Here is a 16,891-nt window from a genome sequence, read left to right on the forward strand (position 1 = left end):
AGGAGGAGGAGGAGGAAGGTGCAGGGCTGTGGTGGGTGACAGGATGAGCCTGGGGAGGAGGAGGAGGAGGAGGAGGAAGGTGCAGGGCTGTGGAGGGTGAGGGGATGAGCCCTGGTGAAGAGGAGGAGGAGGAAGGTGCAGGGCTGTGGTGAGGGGGGGATGAGCCCTGGGGAGGAGGAGGAAGGTGCAGGGCTGTGGTGGGTGACAGGATGAGCCCCGGGGAGGAGGAGGAGGAGGAGGAAGGTGCAGGGCTGTGGTGAGGAGGGGATGAGCCCCGGGGAGGAGGAGGAGGAGGAGGAAGGTGCAGGGCTGTGCTTTTCTGGGAGCTGGCTCTGTCCCAGTTACAGCTGGAGCACCGTGCAGCACCTGGAGGGGCTGGGGGGTCCTCGTCCCTTCCCAGAAGGGTGAGGGGGGCTCAGGAGGATGAGCAGCCTGCAGGAGACAGTGAAGCTCCAGGGAGAATGTGGAAAGCAAACTGGAGCCCTGTGCTTGGCAGGGATGGTACCTGGACTCTCCAGTGAGGGGCACTGGGAGGACTGGTGAGGGTGAGGAGCACCAGGAGAGCACCAGGGGAAGCAGGCACTGGGTTTGCAGCACCAAGGCAGGAGGCAGCAATTCAGACCCCAAAGCAGCTGCTCAGAGGTGGTGAGGAGGGGACCCCAGAGCTCCCAGCCCAGCCTGTGTCAGCAGAGCTGCAGGTGACAGGGAGGGGACACTGCTCAGGAGGACTCACAGTCGTTTGGGGATCCAGTGCTTTCAGGCTCCTGACTCTGGTCCAGCCCTGCTCCCTACACAGAGGCTGGAGCTGTGTGCTGGGGATGAGGAGACCCCCAGAGCCAGAGTTGGGCCCTGGGGAAAGAAGCATAACCCAGCAGCCTGAGGCAGGAGTGCAGGTATGAGCACACCCTTGTCACAAATCGAGGTGCCCAAGGGCAGAGGAAAATGAGGTGTGTGGTACAAAGGCAGCTCCAAAGTGTCCCTGCCCTGGAGGGGCTCTGAGACCACCAGAGGGGACTTCAGGTGTGCAGCCAGCACAGGGCACAGGGATGGAACAGCTCACCCACAGGCAAAGAGCCTTCAGCCCAGTCCTCCTCCTCCTCCAGCCTCAGCCCATGGTCCCATTGGAGCTCTGGAGGGCCAGGGACCAAAGGGCCACCCCTGCTAGACCCACTGCATGTGGGACCTTGTGCTTTAGTGTTTGGGAGGACCTGCACCCCAAACTGGCTCAGAGCCCCCTGACCCCTGTGCCAGGGCAGCTGCCAGCCTGAGCTGGGGCTCCAGGGCTCCCCTGGCTTATGGTCAGTGCCTGGCACTCAATCTAGACACAACTAGAGTTTTTGGGAGTGAAAAATCCATCACACAGCAGAATCGGGTTCTCACAGACCATGCCCAGCTTGGGCAGAGGCTTTCACAGCACATGCAGCAGGCTCTGGGCACTGGTGGCTGGAACCAGCCCACCCCAGCCATGTGCTCTGCACAGACATCCCCCAGCCCAGAGCTCCATCACATCTCAGAGTATCTGGGAGAGCAGGGGGAGAAATTTGGGCTGAGCTGAGCCTTGCTGAGCAGCAGGCTCTGGGCAGAGGTGGCTGGAAGCAGCTCACCCCAGCATTGTGCTTTGCACAGACATCCCCCAGCCCAGAGCTCCGTCACATCCACAGAGTGTCTGTGAGAGCAGAGGGAGACATTTGGGCTGGGCTGAGCCTTTCTGAGCCCCCTTTCCAAGGGACCAGATGGAGCCACCCCCAGGCTGCCAACCAAGCCAATCACCAATGGAACACCACAGATCCTCAGAATCCCACAAGGAATGGGAGCAAAATCTCAGTGTTGCAGCTGCTCTGGGGGATCCCTCTGGGGCAGGGACCCCAGCCCTGCTCCCTGCCCAGGAGGAGCAGGGAGGGAACACAGGGGGTGGCTCAGACATGCAGCAAGGTGGGAGCGAGGCCACGTGTCCCCGGGATGAATTCAAGTGTCAAAACCATAACAATAACAATAATTAAGAGAAAAAAAAATAATAAAAATTCTTACACCACGAACTCCCCACCCCATCCCCAATAGGAAACCCAATGAGAACAGCACCCAGCTTGCACCGTGAGGTAGCTAAACCAGATAAACAGCAAGAAATGAAATGCTCTTCTGCATGAAAAACATCAACCCACACAGGAACTAAGAGCTACACACACACACACACATACACACACACACAGAGCTATGGGATCACAGTCAGCCCTGGCCTGGTTCCAGCCAGGACAGAGTTAATTTTGCAGTAGCCAGGAGGGGACATGGCCAGAGCCCCGAGGTTCTTTTAGGCCACCTCACATCATTGCTGGGCAGGGGGAAGGGATCTCTTCCAATCAGGGTAACACTGCAGAGAGCATTTGCACGTGATTTGCTCCCTTTTGTACACTTTTGTTATCAATATTGTTGCACTTTTGTTATTAATATTGTTGCTGTTCATTTTTCTTATCTCATTGCTGTTTCCAGTCAATTGTTCCTATCTCTGCCTGTGATTTTTTTGCCTTTTGTGCCTCCAGCTCTCCTCTCCATCCCACCACAGGGAGGGAATGAGGTGAGGGCTGTGGCAGCACACAGTTGTAGTGGGAACACCAAATTGGGGGATAGGAGTCCTAAACCACAACAGTTTTTTGTTGTGTTTTTTTGGCATCCAAGGTAGGGCTTGAACAGTTGAGATAACAACAGATCTGCCCAGAGTGGCTTGGAAGCAAATTAGATCTCAACATTTTCTGTATTGGGTACTGAGCCACTGGTGACAGCATTGCCTGCTCTGCCCATGTGGGTACCCAACCCTGCATGTATTTCTGTCTGCTCCCATCACAGCCTCTGGCTCAGAGCAGGGAGGGGGATCAGGATTGCTCTGTTTATGACATGATAACATCAAGGGTCATTAGGGCTGTTTTGAGTGTTGCTCTTCTACCCCTACCTGGGGCACTTCCTTTGGGACTCCATTAATAACAGCCATGACCACCCCATGGGGGAACATGGGAGGATGATTTTCCCCAGACTTTCACCCACTTTTCTCCCTTGAGTTCTGTTAAAACAGCTTCTGAAGCTCTGAATTCCCTTGGGATGTTAAGGAAATAATTTTGCCAGGTGTCCTTAGTGCAGTGCACATAATCTTTGGAGTCAAGAAAGAGATTTCTGGGGAGGTTCTTCAGAGATCTGAACAGAACAAACAGTGTTAAAGGTGACTCCCCAGCTCTGATGATGAAGATCATTGTTTTTTCTTCAACCTGTGTCTCAGCTGTGTTAAAAGACTGTCCAAACTGCAGCAGCTCAGTTCCAGTTTAGGACTGGACTTATTCTCCAGTCTAGGGCTGTGGACTGAGGAAATGTGCCCTGTCACACCAGTACAGACCAGAGCCTCTGCTGCTGGGAGCAACTGGCACACCACAAGGCATCCTATGGTTTTACCTGCATGAGCACAGAGAGAGGACAGAAGGAATTGGGAAGGAAAACCCACTTGTGCCCCAGAAGCATGGCTGCGTGAGCTAAGAGGAAAAACAACAACTGCAGGGATTCTTCAGGGATAAATGCCAGCCCAGCTTCCAGTGGGCATGTGCTCAGACAGAACAACAGGGCTAATGTCACTTCTGATCCCCCTGAAGGCACCTCCACAGCTGCAGCAGTGAGCAGTGAGCACCCAGAGGGCCCTGCCTGCAGCCAGGGGGGGACAGCAGCACTGGGCTGTGCATCCAAGGCTGGCCCAGCAGATCCACAGCAGTGTAAGGCTTGGTCACAATGTACTGATGCCATGGAGACACACAGGGGAGCATCCATTCCTTCTCCTCAGAGGAGAGGTCTACTCTGGTCAGTAGAATATGGCTGTGGTCAGGTCAGGGTGAGCACTCTGCATGTGAATCGTTCTCTCTTTTCTATACTTCTATTATTAACATTGCTGCTGTCTTCCTGTTTGTTTTTTTATCTCACTGCTGTTTCCAGTAAATTGCTCTTATCTCAACCTGTGATCTTCATCTTTTGTGCCTCCAATTCCTCTCTCCACCCTGCTGGGGATGGGGGTTTTGGTAGGAGCACGAAATGGGAGAATGCTATTCCTAAATCAGGGCTCTCCTCCCTTCAAACCCCCTGCCTCAGGACAGCAATGCCCCAGCAGCAGCTCCCTCCCTCCATGGGCTGTGAGAGCCTGGACACAGCAGCAGGAGAGGCTCAGGACGGGTCACTCAGCCCTGGAATACTGAACAGGCCCTTTCAGCCTGCACACAGGGAGGTGTTGGGGGCAAAGGCAAGGCAGGTCTGACCCTGGGTGCCCCCTCCAGCCATGGCAGCAGGGCAGGCACTGGAGATCTCAGAGCACACAGGTGCAACACCAGGCTACAGCCAAACACTTCCCAGAGACAGCCACACACACAGAGCCCCTCCAGCCAAACCAGCTGAGGAATGAGTGTAAAAACCCCTCCAAGACAGGCCTGGGGGGTGGGAGACACCTCCTGCAGACCCCCGTGGCTGTATGCCACTGGGTGCTGAGCTCTCTGTGCACTTTTGGCCTGCACAGGTCACACAGGATGGATGGGAGCCTCTCCTCAGCACAGCCACCAGTTCTGGCTGTGCAGGGCTCAGCCACACTCCCAGGGAGCAGGGACTGTCCTGGCAGGGTCACTCTCACACACACAGACAGACACACAGACACACACACTCACACACATGTACCATTTACCCTCCAACAAGGCAAGCCAGCAGGATGGAATTTTCCCAAAAAAAAAGGCAACCCTCCCCTTCCCCCACCAAATCAATACAGAAATTCCTGTCTTTCATGATGCAGAGATGCAGAGGGATCCCCTCACTCCAGCCAGAGTGCCTGGAGCAAGGGTTGGTGGCAGATGAGCTGGGGCAGTTCAAGGTATCACCATGGTTGGAGAGAGCAGAGGGGAAATGGTCTGTGCTTGATGGGGCAGGTCCTGGAGCCCCTGGCCTCCAAGATCCCAGTTCAGTGCTGTGGGATCACATGGAGAAATCCTTAAATTTGAGTTCAAGTGCTGCTTCTTCTGTGACAAAGGGGAAAGGAGAGTGTGTGAGGCAGGAACACCCATCCTGGGGTCTCCTTGGCCATTCCACAGGGCAGGACAGAGCAGGGGATGGTCCAGTGGGCCATAGGAGAGATGGAGGGGAGCTCCAGTGTGAGACCAGGGCCTTACCAGCCCCTCTTGAACAGGAGAGACAGAGGAAAGAGCCTGCAGAATGTCCTTGGGGAAACACTCCAGGGTGGAGCCCCCAGACCCTCCAGGAGATGAGATTGTGCAAGATCATCCACTGCAGGATTGTCCTTCCAGCACAGGGGGAGTCAGGGACTTGTGCAAGGTCAGTGTGCAACCCTGTCCCCCTCTGCCCCTGCCACAGTGACTCTGGTTGCTCCCTGCCTTGCTGGCTCCTCTCCAGCCTTGCATCCATGCAGGCCCAGCCTGAGCAAGCTCCAGTCCAGGCAGAGGTGAGGGCAGAGCCCAAGGGAAGGACAGGCAGAGCCACAGCAGTGGGGTGCCAAATCCAGCCTCGGCCTTTTTGCCCTGTAACCTCCATTCTTGCTTCATTTCTCTGTCCCAAGGGGGTTAACTGGCTGCAGGAACCCAGCACAAAGCCCTGATGGGACCACAATGTCCAGAGCAGGGCTGAGCAGGCTGGGCATGTGGGGGAGAGCCCAGAGCCATGGGGCAGTTGAGTTTACAAGTGGGGTTTGGAGAATGTCAAAGGAACTGCAGCAGGTCAGTCTGGAAGCTGCCCAATGGAGAACATCCCAGGCTTGCTGTGCCTCATGAGATGGGACATGGCAAAGGAGCTCAGAGCACCCTCCAACCACTGGGGACACGTCCACACAGGAAAGGGAAGGCTGGGAGTACCAGGAAATCCTTCTGCAGTCCCCACAGCAGAGGTGTCTCACAAGTAATGGCTCCAGAGAAGCATCCTCTGTGTGGTGGTCCTGGCCAGCAGACACCAAATGTCCTCGTGGAGTGGAGAAGACTCCTGCAGGAACCAGCCCAGGAGCAGCACAGCCCGGCAGAGCCACGGCAGGAGGGAGCTGGGTGTCTCTGAGGAGTCAGGGACCTCTGACCCCCAAAGTCCTTACAGCAGGATGGGTGAGAGATGAAACATTTCCTGTTCACTGGAGAACCATCAGAAACCTCAGCAGGAGGGCAGGTGGAGCTGCTGCTGCCCCACAGAGCTGCTTCCTCACAGGAGCTGACCACAGTACCAGATGCAGCATTGTCCACCCCGTTGGGTCAGGCACAAAGAAACCCCTGTGCTGGGCTGAGCTCCTGTGGGTGGCTGAGTCCTCACTGAGAGCAGGGGAGGTGCCCTGCCCCTCACCCTGCCCACGCCTTGCAGTCTTTGTGTAGTTCCTAGTTTGACCCCGCAGGCAACCTCCTCCCACTCCAGAGCTTCACTGTCAAGTCGCTGAGGAGCAAAGGTGAGAGGGACAGCATGACCCAGGGGTTGGGGCAGGAGCCCCACAGCACTGCCCACAGGGTGCTCACTGCCCTCCCCTCCCCAGCACGGCAGCATGCAGCCCCCCAAGCTTCCAGGCCCTTCTCCCTTGGCAGGAATTGTCTGGTGCACTTTGGGGAGAAGGCAAACCCAATGGGGCTCAGCCTCCAGCTCACCCCTCTGGCAGCAGCTGGGGACAAAGGGAAAGGGTGACCCCACACCAGGACTCCTACCCGCCCTGAATGAGCTCCAGCAGTGAAATCCAGGGAGCTGCTTTGCTCCTGGGGCATGGGCTGATTTGGGGGTGGCTGCTGACTCCCAACCCACTATCCATGCAAAGGCACGGGCAGGCCATGGCTTCCCACTGAGGTGCCAAAGTAGATGTGGGCACTTGGCGAGGAAAAAAAACCAAAAAGAAGTGAAACCAAGGCAGGGGATGACTGGGCCAAGGGGGTGAGTCCATTCTAACAAAGATTTATCAAGTGGGGAAAAACTCAGAATAGTTTCATACCGTGAAGAAGCAGCTCAGACCAGAGAAAAAACGGGGGGGGAGGGAAAGAGAGAGAGGAGCAAAAGCAACAGTGAGAGGGACAGAGAGAGGGGAGAGATGGAGAGAAAAGGGAAGGAGAGACAGAAGAGGAGCATATGAGCAAGAGAGTCAAGAGCAGGAGGGTCAAGGCAGACTAGTAGCACGGCCCTTTATGGCAAGGACGCGTCGAGGAAGGCAAGGGGTGAGCCCAGGCACGTAATTCCATAACTTTACCCGGCAGTCACTGTGGCACAGATGGGAGGGGGGGAGAAGGAGAGGCAGAGAGAGACAGAGAAAAAGGAAGGGAGAAAAGGGACAGGGTCGAAAAGAGGATATCAGAGTCTTGCTGCTGAAGAGCTCCCCGAGAGCAGCAGCCAATGCCCAGCCCCGAGGGAGAGGGGTCCCTGCGTGGGGAGTAACCCAGGGCATCACCAGAGCGTGGGCAGGGGGTGGCCAGGGACAGCTCTGGGCACTGCAGTGGGCAGGCCTGGCCGTGGGCAGCTACAGTGGGCACAAGGAGATGAAGGAGGGACTAAAAGCTGCAATTCCCTCCCCGCTCCCTGCTCACCCGCCCAGCCCCAGTGGGGACAGCTCACACCCAGGGTCTCCCCCTTCCCAGGGGCCACGGGGGCAGAACATCAGGGGCTCACCTGGAGGCAGTGAAGATGTGCTTGGAGTTGGTGCAGATGGCATTGATGGGGCTGTCATGGCCCTTGATCTCCCCCACTGGGGTGAAGTTGTCCACGTTCCACACCTTGATGACGCCTCCTCGGCAGGCGCTCAGCACCATGGGGCGCCCGGGGATGAAGGCCAGGGCACACACCCAGTCCTTGTGGGCATTGGGGATTTGCTGGAGGCACAGAGCACAGCCATGACCAACCTCACCTGCAGCACCACGGGCAGCCTCATGCACCCATCCTGTCACTGTCTCAGGGAGCTCAGCTCCTCACTGACACCCCAGGGCTGACTGGGACCTGGTGGAACTGGAGGTGCCCAGCTAGGAGCCAAGGGCGTGGGCTCAAAATCATGGCTTGGTTTCTCCCTTGGGCAGGAGACAACAACCCAGAATTCAGGGTGGAACACAAGCCCCCACACTGCAACTGATGCCTCAGCCTGTCTGAAAGAGAGGCAGCAAACCCAAGCATCCTGCTGGACAAATTATGGGGGCACAGCACACCCTCACCCACTCATGGTCAGGACTGTAAGTGCCCGCTCCACTGGCACCAGGTTCCTGGACAACCCCCAGGCCCCAGCAGCAACCCTCCCCTGCCCTGTGCTCCCCTCCAAACCTGGATAAGTTCCTGCTGCTCCAGATCCCACTTCTTTATGCCATTGTCCCTGGAGCCACTGAAGAGGACATCTCCCTGGATGGCCAGGCACTCGATGCCATCATAGTGAGGGGGCTCGAAGTTGTGCGTGGGGCTGATATTGCCCACCATGCCCTCCGTGATCTCAAACACCTGGGGGAGAGCAGCAGGTAACAAACCACAGATGGCACTGGGGACTCCCTCCCCTGGGCAGTTTGGCCACCACCCTCTGTGTCCCAGGCTTAGGGCACCCAGAGTGATTTTGGGAATGGGACTGGGCATTGGCTGCTAGAGGCTTTTGGGGCTGAGGGTCCTGCCACAAGCAGAGGAGATCTGACACCAGGGACAGCCCCACTCTGCTGCATGGTGAGCCTTCACACTCCTCTGGAGCCACACTGACAGCTGAGGGGGATCCTGTCTCACCATCTCACCACCCCTCCCCACTTCCCTGGGGACAGCTCTAATTCAACCTGCTAAAACCTGAAAGAAAGGGAAAGGCTCCTACTGTGCTGCAGCAGTGACTGAGCAGGCACAAGGCATCTTTATCAGGGGGGAATTATGGAGCACAGCAGGGTGAACTCATCTGGGTCAGCCCTCACACGCAAATCACAGCCAGAGAGTCTGGAGAAGTTGCATTTCTCTTATGCATCAAAGGTGCATTGTGGACCAAGCAAAAGGCAAGATTTGGGAAGAGGAAACAAGTGAAAACCTCACATGCAGAGGTGAAAACAGAATCTGGGCTCAGCTCTCAGGAGGAGGGAAGAGTGAGGGGTTCCCAACATCTAGGCTTCCCTACAGGATTTTAAAAATGTGAGTGTTAAGGTGGTAAGTGCTGCTGCCTGTCTCTTGTCCCCAGCAAGCCTCTCCTGTTGAAAGGCAAGGCTGAGTTAACAGTCAGGCAATGCAGTCAAAGCTCCACTCACACTCACCACAGCTGGATCAGCATCAGAGGCAAGAAAGGCTCTTTTGCAAGGGTTTATTCCAGCAGGGTAACTCAGTCCCTGAAGGACAAACCCGGGGAAAGAGGAAGAACCACGAGGAGCAGGAGCTTATAAAGGGGAAGGGGTGGGGGGCAGAGGGGCCTGGCCTCCAGGGGTAGGGGGTGGTACCAGGGATACCAAACCAGTGACAGGGGAAGGAGAAACCAGAGGAAGTTGTGACACCAAGTCCATGGGGGAGACTGTTTTCCCTTTGGGAGGGATGATCTATGGTAAGTGTTAATGATGTTTCCAGGGCTCAGGGCTTGGGGATTGACCAAGGGGGGAGATGCTACAGGACTGGGGGTGCTGCTCCCCAAGGAGCAGAGTACCTTGACATAGTGATCCTTGGAGCCTGTGACCACCAGGTCGTGGTTGCTCGGGGTCTGGCTCACTGTCAGGCACATCACGGGCCCGATGTGGCCGCTCAGCTTCCCCACGGGCTGCAGCCTGAGGGCAGCAAGGGCACAGCTCAGCCCCTGAGGGCAGCAAGGGCACAGCTCAGCCCCTGCAAGGGCAGCAAGGGCACAGCTCAGCCCCTGCAAGGGCAGCAAGGGCACAGCTCAGCCCATGAGGACAGCAAGGGCACAGCTCAGCCCCTGTGAGAGCAGCAAGGGCACAGCTCAGCCCCTGAGGGCAGCAAGGGCACAGCTCAGCCCCTGTGAGGGCAGCAAGGGCACAGCTCAGCCCCTGTGAGGGCAGCAAGGGCACAGCTCAGCCCCTGCAAGGGCAGCAAGGGCACAGCTCAGCCCGTGAGGGGCAGCAAGGGCACAGCTCAGCCCCTGCAAGGGCAGCAAGGGCACAGCTCAGCCCCTGAGGGCAGCAAGGGCACAGCTCAGCCCCTGTGAGGGCAGCAAGGGCACAGCTCAGCCCCTGTGAGAGCAGCAAGGGCACAGCTCAGCCCGTGAGGGGCAGCAAGGGCACAGCTCAGCCCCTGTGAGGGCAGCAAGGGCACAGCTCAGCCCCTGTGAGGGCAGCAAGGGCACAGCTCAGCCCCTGAGGGCAGCAAGGGCACAGCTCAGCCCCTGCAAGGGCACAGCTCAGCCCCTGAGGGGCAGCAAGGGCACAGCTCAGCCCGTGAGGGCAGCAAGGGCACAGCTCAGCCCCTGAGGGGCAGCAAGGGCACAGCTCAGCCCGTGAGGGCAGCAAGGGCACAGCTCAGCCCCTGAGGGGCAGCAAGGGCACAGCTCAGCCCCTGTGAGGGCAGCAAGGGCACAGCTCAGCCCGTGAGGGCAGCAAGGGCACAGCTCAGCCCCTGAGGGGCAGCAAGGGCACAGCTCAGCCCCTGAGGGGCAGCAAGGGCACAGCTCAGCCCCTGAGGGGCAGCAAGGGCACAGCTCAGCCCGTGAGAGCAGCAAGGGCACAGCTCAGCCCGTGAGGGCAGCAAGGGCACAGCTCAGCCCTGCTCAGCCCCATCCCTGCCCAGCTCAGCCCCATCCCTGCCCAACTCCCATCCCTGCCCAGCTCCAATCCCTGCCCAGCTCAGCCCCATCCCTGCCCAGCTCCCATCCCTGCCCAGCTCCCATCCCTGCCCAGCTCAGCCCCATCCCTGACCTGCTGAGCTCCCAGACGCGCACGGCGTTGCCGGCGGCCGCGTAGAGCGCGGTGCCCGCGGGGTTGAGCGCGATCTGGTTGATCTGGTGCTCGCCCTGCACGCTGGTGACCGTGCGGCTGCTGGTCCCGGCACACGCGTCCCCAGAGATCACCTGGCCCGACGACCTGAAGGGGGACAGTTCAAAGGGGTGATGGATTGTACCTGCTGGGGAGTAATTAGCGTTGAGTCTGTGATTGCAGGAGGCTGAGCAATCACAGAATTCACAGAATGACCAGGTTGGAAGAGACCTCAAAGATCATCGAGTCCAACCCAGCCCCAGCACCTCAACTAAACCCTGGCACCCAGTGCCACATCCAGGCTTTGTAAACACACCCAGGGATGGGGACTCCACCACCTCCCCGGGCAGCCATTCCAGAACTTTATCACTCTTTCCATGAAAAACTTTTTCCTGATATCCAACCTATATTTCCCTTGATGTAGCTTGAGACTGTGACCTCTGGTTCTGTCAGCGCTGCCTGGAGAAAGAGCCCAGCCACACTTGACTACAACTGACCTCCCACCAACTACAACCCTTCAGGAAGTTGTAGAGAGTGATAAGGTCACCCCTGAGTCTCCTTTTCTCCAGGCTGAGCACCCCCAGCTCCCTCAGTTGTTCCTCACAGGGTTTGTGTTCCCAGCCCCTCTGGACATGCTCAATGTCTCCATGTCTTTCCTAAACTGGGGGCCCAGAGCTGGACACAACACTCCAGGTGTGCCCTCAGCAGTGCTGAGTAAAGGGGCAGAATGCCCTCCTTGCTCCTGCTGGACACACCATTCCTGATCCAGGCCAGGAGCCATTGGCCTTCTTGGCCACCAGAGCACACTGCTGGCTCATGTTCAGCCTGCTGTCCATCAGCACCCTCAGGTTCCTTTCTGGGCACTGTCCAGCCACACCATCCCCAGCCTACACCTTTATTCTACTATCCTGTACTATGTGGCCGTGTTTCTCTTCACAGAGAAAAGCAAGGCACAATTTTTCCCAATGATTTTCTGGGAAAAGCAGAGAGAAGCCTCAGAGAAGAGAAAAACAATTCTTATGTCTATTCTCTGCTCCTGTTGTTTTGCACCTGTGGAATGTGTTAGGATATTGTTTACCTGCAGGAATTTAGTAATTGGGTTTTGCTGAGGATTGTTTTGTTTCCTTGGCCCATCACAAAAAGCTGTTGCCTGATTGTCAAGAGACAGTCAGGAGCTTTCTTTAGTATTCTTCAGCATTCTTTGTAATATAAATATCGTATAATATAGGATAATAAAGAGAGTGTTCAGCATCCAAAGCCTTGGAGTCATATTCAATCATTCCTGTGATGGGGGTGCCCTGATATTACTATAATACCATATTATACTATAATACTACATTATCCTATTAAGAAAAAACCCATCTGTGGAGACAGATGGGCATGCCAGCCCTCTCCCTTGGAGAGCTATCCCTTGAATGGGCTGTGATAAGATCTTCTCAAACTCTTCTTGACTGAGAAATCCTCCTTGGTCATGGTGAGTTCCCAGCATGCTTTGGAATCCCATGTAGATTTGTTGGGAATGATTGGTTTTTCCCACCCCTGCTTTTCCCCATAAAACTCCCAGTTTCTGCCCTGTTCAGGAGGGAGCTGCTGTCACTGGTGTCCTTTGCAGGGTGCTGGAATAAAGGAACTCTGTGGAACAATCTCACGGCGCTCCTGTCTCTTTGTCCCTGTGTTGGCCTGGGGACACCTCACAAGGCAGAGCTGAAATCACTGAGAGCTGAAATCACTGCTAAGAGCTGAAATCACTGAGAGCTGAAATCACTGCTGAGAGCTGAAATTACTGCTAAGAGATGAAATCACTGAGAGCTGAAATCACTGCTAAGAGCTGAAATCACTGAGAGCTGAAATCACTGCTAAGAGCTGAGCTGGCTGCCCCTTGCTGGGGTTACCCTGCAGCTGAAGGACTGCCTGAGACCCAAGAAAGTTGTCTCTTGCAGGATCTCTCTCTGGGAAGGTTGTGGTGTCCAGGCTGAGCCATCAGACCCCTGTTGCCCTTGCAGACAGTCTGATACAGCTTTGACCTAACTGGTCCTTGAATCCAAAACACCATCACCAGTGACCAATTATAAAATCACCCTTTGGTAAAGAAATCTCCATAACATATTCCACATGTGCACGATGACAGGTGCAACAAGTGGAGATAAGAATTGTTTCTCATTGTTTTCTCTGAGCTTTCTCCCAGCTTCCCAGGAAAATCCTAGGAGAGCTGTCTCTCTCTGTTCAGGAATATGTGGTTACCACAGGTGGTGCCTTGTCAAGGCTGAGCAGAGCCTAGAACAGAGGTTGGACAGAGCTACAGAATAAAGTAGGGATTTATTAGGAGGCCTCAATGGATCCACCTTGGGCAGCACAAGAGCCCAGCAATTTACATTTTGTCTGAAGCAAAGTAGCCTTATAAACATATCACCACTATGGTTGAATTGTGCCTAAAGACAAAAAAGCTTTTGTTCTCTATTGCAGCTTTTTAGATACCCAAGGCACTTAGTATAAGTTTCTGCTAAAAGCTAAAATCTGTATTCTAAATCTATATTTCTATTTCAGTTTGTAGCTTTATATATCTCAGTTTCTCATGGGGTTTCAGTTCAATCCTTGTGCTTAGATTTCCCTCCAGCCCTGTGCCCTGAGGGGCTTGTACCAACACCAGGGCTACAGCCCAGGTGAACCCCAATGGTCACAAAATGGATGACAGGTCATGGGGTCTCTCACTTTTATAAGTTTTGGTCCATTTGCATATTGGGTTAATTGTCCAGTTACAGATTTAACCCATGAAGTCCCATCCTGCTTGTTTTTCTGTCTTTAGTTCATATTGTTTGTGCTCCTGGGCTGAGATTTGGATCATTTGTCCTTGGTGCCCAGCTGGAGCAGGAATTGTTTTGTCTCCCTGCTCTGTGCACAGAGCTCAGCATCCCTTAATATGAACCCAGACCCGCACACTAAAGCAGCACAGAACCTGAAAAATAGAAAAGCCAAACTGAGGCATCAGGAAGGATGAGACCAGAGCCACTGAGGAACCACAGGGCTGTCCCCAGGCTGGCACAGCTGGGTCCCACACTGAGGAAAGGCCCTGGAGTGTCCCTGTCCCTCTGGCCACAATGGGACCAACAGGAGCTTTGTCCCACAGGGCAGTGCCCAGCCTGCAAAGGCAGCCAAGGATCAGGCTCTGTGCCTGTCTCAGAGCATCCTGCCCTGGCTTCCAGCTGAGGTTCCCTGCTCTCCTCCTGTGCCTCTCTGCTTCCCACTGAAGGGCTGGTGAGTGCTGGCATCCAGCACAGGGCAGAGAGGTCTCAGCCTCTGTGCCAGGAGGGAAACCAAGGCAGGTGAGCTGAGGCTGGATGGGGAAAGGAGACCTGTGCCACAGCAAGTGGGTAGCTCTGACCTGCTATAGGAATGTGCCCCTTGTTGACAGAGTGACAAAACTGTCCTTTGTCCCCTTAAAAAGGAAAGAAACCCAGAAGTTTCTGTCATTAATTAGGTGAAAAAGCCACCTCACAGGCCTGGGGGACTTCACCTCAAACTTAAGGATGGCCAATTGGACAGAAGCCAAAAAGTCCCACCTGAGCAATTTACTAGAAAAAGAAGACAACAAAGAAACAAATTGCTTTTGTGGGGTATTTTACCAGGAGCAAGAATCTCTTGCACTTGGCTTGGTTTTTCTCTGTTTGTTATTTTGCCTTTTATTGAACCTTTTTGTTTCCAACACTGCAACAGAAGCCATCCTGCTGATTTTATGCCTCCAAAGATAGCTGAGCTATCTTGGGTGAGTAATAGACCTCCAAGAGCTCATGAGACCTGGCTCAAGGAGGCTGCTATTACTCCCTACCATCCTGTCCTAACCTTGGAGCCCTACTCCAGACTGGCAGCCACAGCTACAGTCTGTTCCACGCTCCTTTCTGGTCCTCAAACTCCTCACAGAGCCCCATGTTTCCCACTGAAGAGGCTGTGATTTACCCAGACACTGCTGTTTGGGGCTGTGCCCCCCATGGGAGCTGCCAGCTCTCAGAACAGCTGCAAAATCTCTTCAAAGCTCCTGACCCTTAACAAGTGCTGGATTCTGCACCTGGGACACAGCAACCCTGCAGGGAACAGAGGCTGGAGAGCAGCTGTGGGAAGGGACCTGGGCATCCTGGTCAATGAATATGAGTCAGCAGTGCCCTGGCAGCCAGGAGGGACATCCATGTCCACCAGGAACAGCACTGCCAGCTGGGCAGAGGGGATTGTCCTGCCCTGCTCTGCACTGGGGTAGCCTCACCTCAAGCCCTCAGGGCAGTTTTGAGCACCACAATATAAAAAAGACATTAAACCACTGGAGAGCATCCTAAGGAGGGCCATGACAATGGTGAAGGGTCTGGAGGGGAAGCCTCATGAGGGGCAGCTGAGGGCACTTGGTTTGTTCAGCCTAGAGGGGAGACCTCACTGGGGTCTTCAATGTCCTCATGAGGGGCAGCAGAGGGACAGGCACTGATCTCTTCCCTCTCATGACAAGTGACAGAAATCACAGGAATGGCTGGAGCTGAGCTGGGAGATGTTTAGGTTGGATGTCAGGAAAAGGTTCTTCCCCAGAGGGTGCTGGGGCACTGAACAGACTCCCCAGGAAATGGGCGCAGCTCCGAGCCTGTCCGAGTCCAGCAAGTGTTTGGACAACACTCCCAGGCACTGGGTGGGATTGTTGGGGTGTCTGTGCAGGGTCAGGAACTGGATGTGATGATCCTGATGGGTCCCTTCCAACTCAGCATATTCTGTGATTTTATGACCACGAGTTTTTCCTGCAGGAGCTCCCATGAACTCCCTCACCCCAACCTCTCCCACCCTCCCTGTTCCCTCAGGAAGCAGCACTCCAAACTGGCACTAGGGAGCTCTATCTGGCCATGTAGGTTCTGTAAAGGCTTCTGCAGAGGCAGAGGAGCCCAGAGTGCCCAGGTGCCCGAGCTGACGTACGTGAGGGTGCGGACGCAGCGCGCGGAGTCGCGGATGTCCCACACCTTGATGTAGGACGTGGACACGGTGAACACCAGCCCCGTGTGGCTGCAGTACTTGATGGACACCACATTGTTGGGGTGGCCCTTGAGAGAGGCGATTTCCTGGCCTGTCACCAGGTTCCACATCTTGCAGCTGCGGTCTGTGGGAGGAAGAACACGCCCAGGAGTGTTGGGGGTGTCTCCTCCAAGGACGTGGGGACAATCTTCCCTCTGAGCATGTCCCCCCACCCACAGGGCCAGAGGAAAGGGGCCAGCCAGCCCAGCACAGGGGCAGGGCTCAACACTGCAGACAGGGACCATCCCTGTAATGCCAACGCTCCCTCTGCATCCTCCCTGCCCATCACCCACCTTTGGAGCCCGTGAAGAGCAGCTCATCGGTGGCATCCAGGCAGAGCACAGGCTTGGTGTGTCCCTCTGCCACTGAGACACACTGCAGAGGGGCTGTCCGGGCATTCTTGGTGCCACCCACCGGGTTGATGATGCCCCTTCACAGGAGAGAGAGAACAGGTACAGTGTGGGGTGGAGGGGCACGGTGCCCACAGCCCCAGGGCATGGAAGAACATGAGCAGCCTCACACCCAGCCCAGAGAGAGACACTGCTACACCTGAACCTGGCCTGTCTGAGCTGAGGTCTCTGTGGAAACCCCAGAATGTCCCCATGGGCACCCCCTGCCCACCTCTGCCCCTGCCATCACACAGGGCAAGGGGGAGGCTGCCCAGTGACCTCTGCTCTGCCCCCAAACCTCTCCTGCCTCACCAGCACAGACCCAGCACAGTTCAGGAGACTCAGCCCTTGGCCTCAGGTCCATTTTGGGGCAAGCTGTGCCCTGTCCAGCCTGAAGCTGAAGCTCTGCTGGGATAATGTTTCAGAGTTCCAGTATCAGCACCCCATCCCCTGGAGGCTGTCACCCTCAGGCTGGTGGCATTTGAAGACAGATCCCAAGGGTGACAAAGGGCAGCACCAGCATCTGCCCCCCACATCCCTGCAGCAATGGCTGTTCCTGCCCCCACTGTGGCTGTGGGCAGGACAGCACCT

The 16,891-nt window shown here is 55.8% G+C and overlaps 1 protein-coding gene across 4 annotated transcripts in view; it reads right to left on the minus strand.

Annotated features, from left to right (window-relative positions):
• The window catches only part of KIF21B (kinesin family member 21B), a 57,731-nt gene continuing 40,840 nt past the window's right edge, over positions 1-16,891 (minus strand). For 2 of the 4 annotated variants that reach the window (XR_010030840.1, XR_010030839.1), the window contains 8 exons: positions 16,205-16,341; positions 15,816-15,996; positions 10,821-10,985; positions 9,599-9,716; positions 8,272-8,442; positions 7,633-7,832; positions 6,965-7,226; positions 1-6,423 (listed from right to left, as the gene is read on the minus strand). Coding sequence is in view for 2 of the 4 variants with exons in the window: in XM_063178217.1 (XP_063034287.1) it covers positions 6,369-6,423; positions 7,633-7,832; positions 8,272-8,442; positions 9,599-9,716; positions 10,821-10,985; positions 15,816-15,996; positions 16,205-16,341 (1,027 nt within the window). In the remaining 2 variants the exon portion in view is untranslated. The remainder of the gene's footprint in view (positions 6,424-6,964; positions 7,227-7,632; positions 7,833-8,271; positions 8,443-9,598; positions 9,717-10,820; positions 10,986-15,815; positions 15,997-16,204; positions 16,342-16,891) is intronic. The other 2 variants (XM_063178217.1, XM_063178216.1) reach the window with 1 other exon arrangement.

The sequence above is a fragment of the Melospiza melodia genome, chromosome 28, assembly GCF_035770615.1.
Source record: "Melospiza melodia melodia isolate bMelMel2 chromosome 28, bMelMel2.pri, whole genome shotgun sequence".
Taxonomy (NCBI): domain Eukaryota; kingdom Metazoa; phylum Chordata; class Aves; order Passeriformes; family Passerellidae; genus Melospiza; species Melospiza melodia.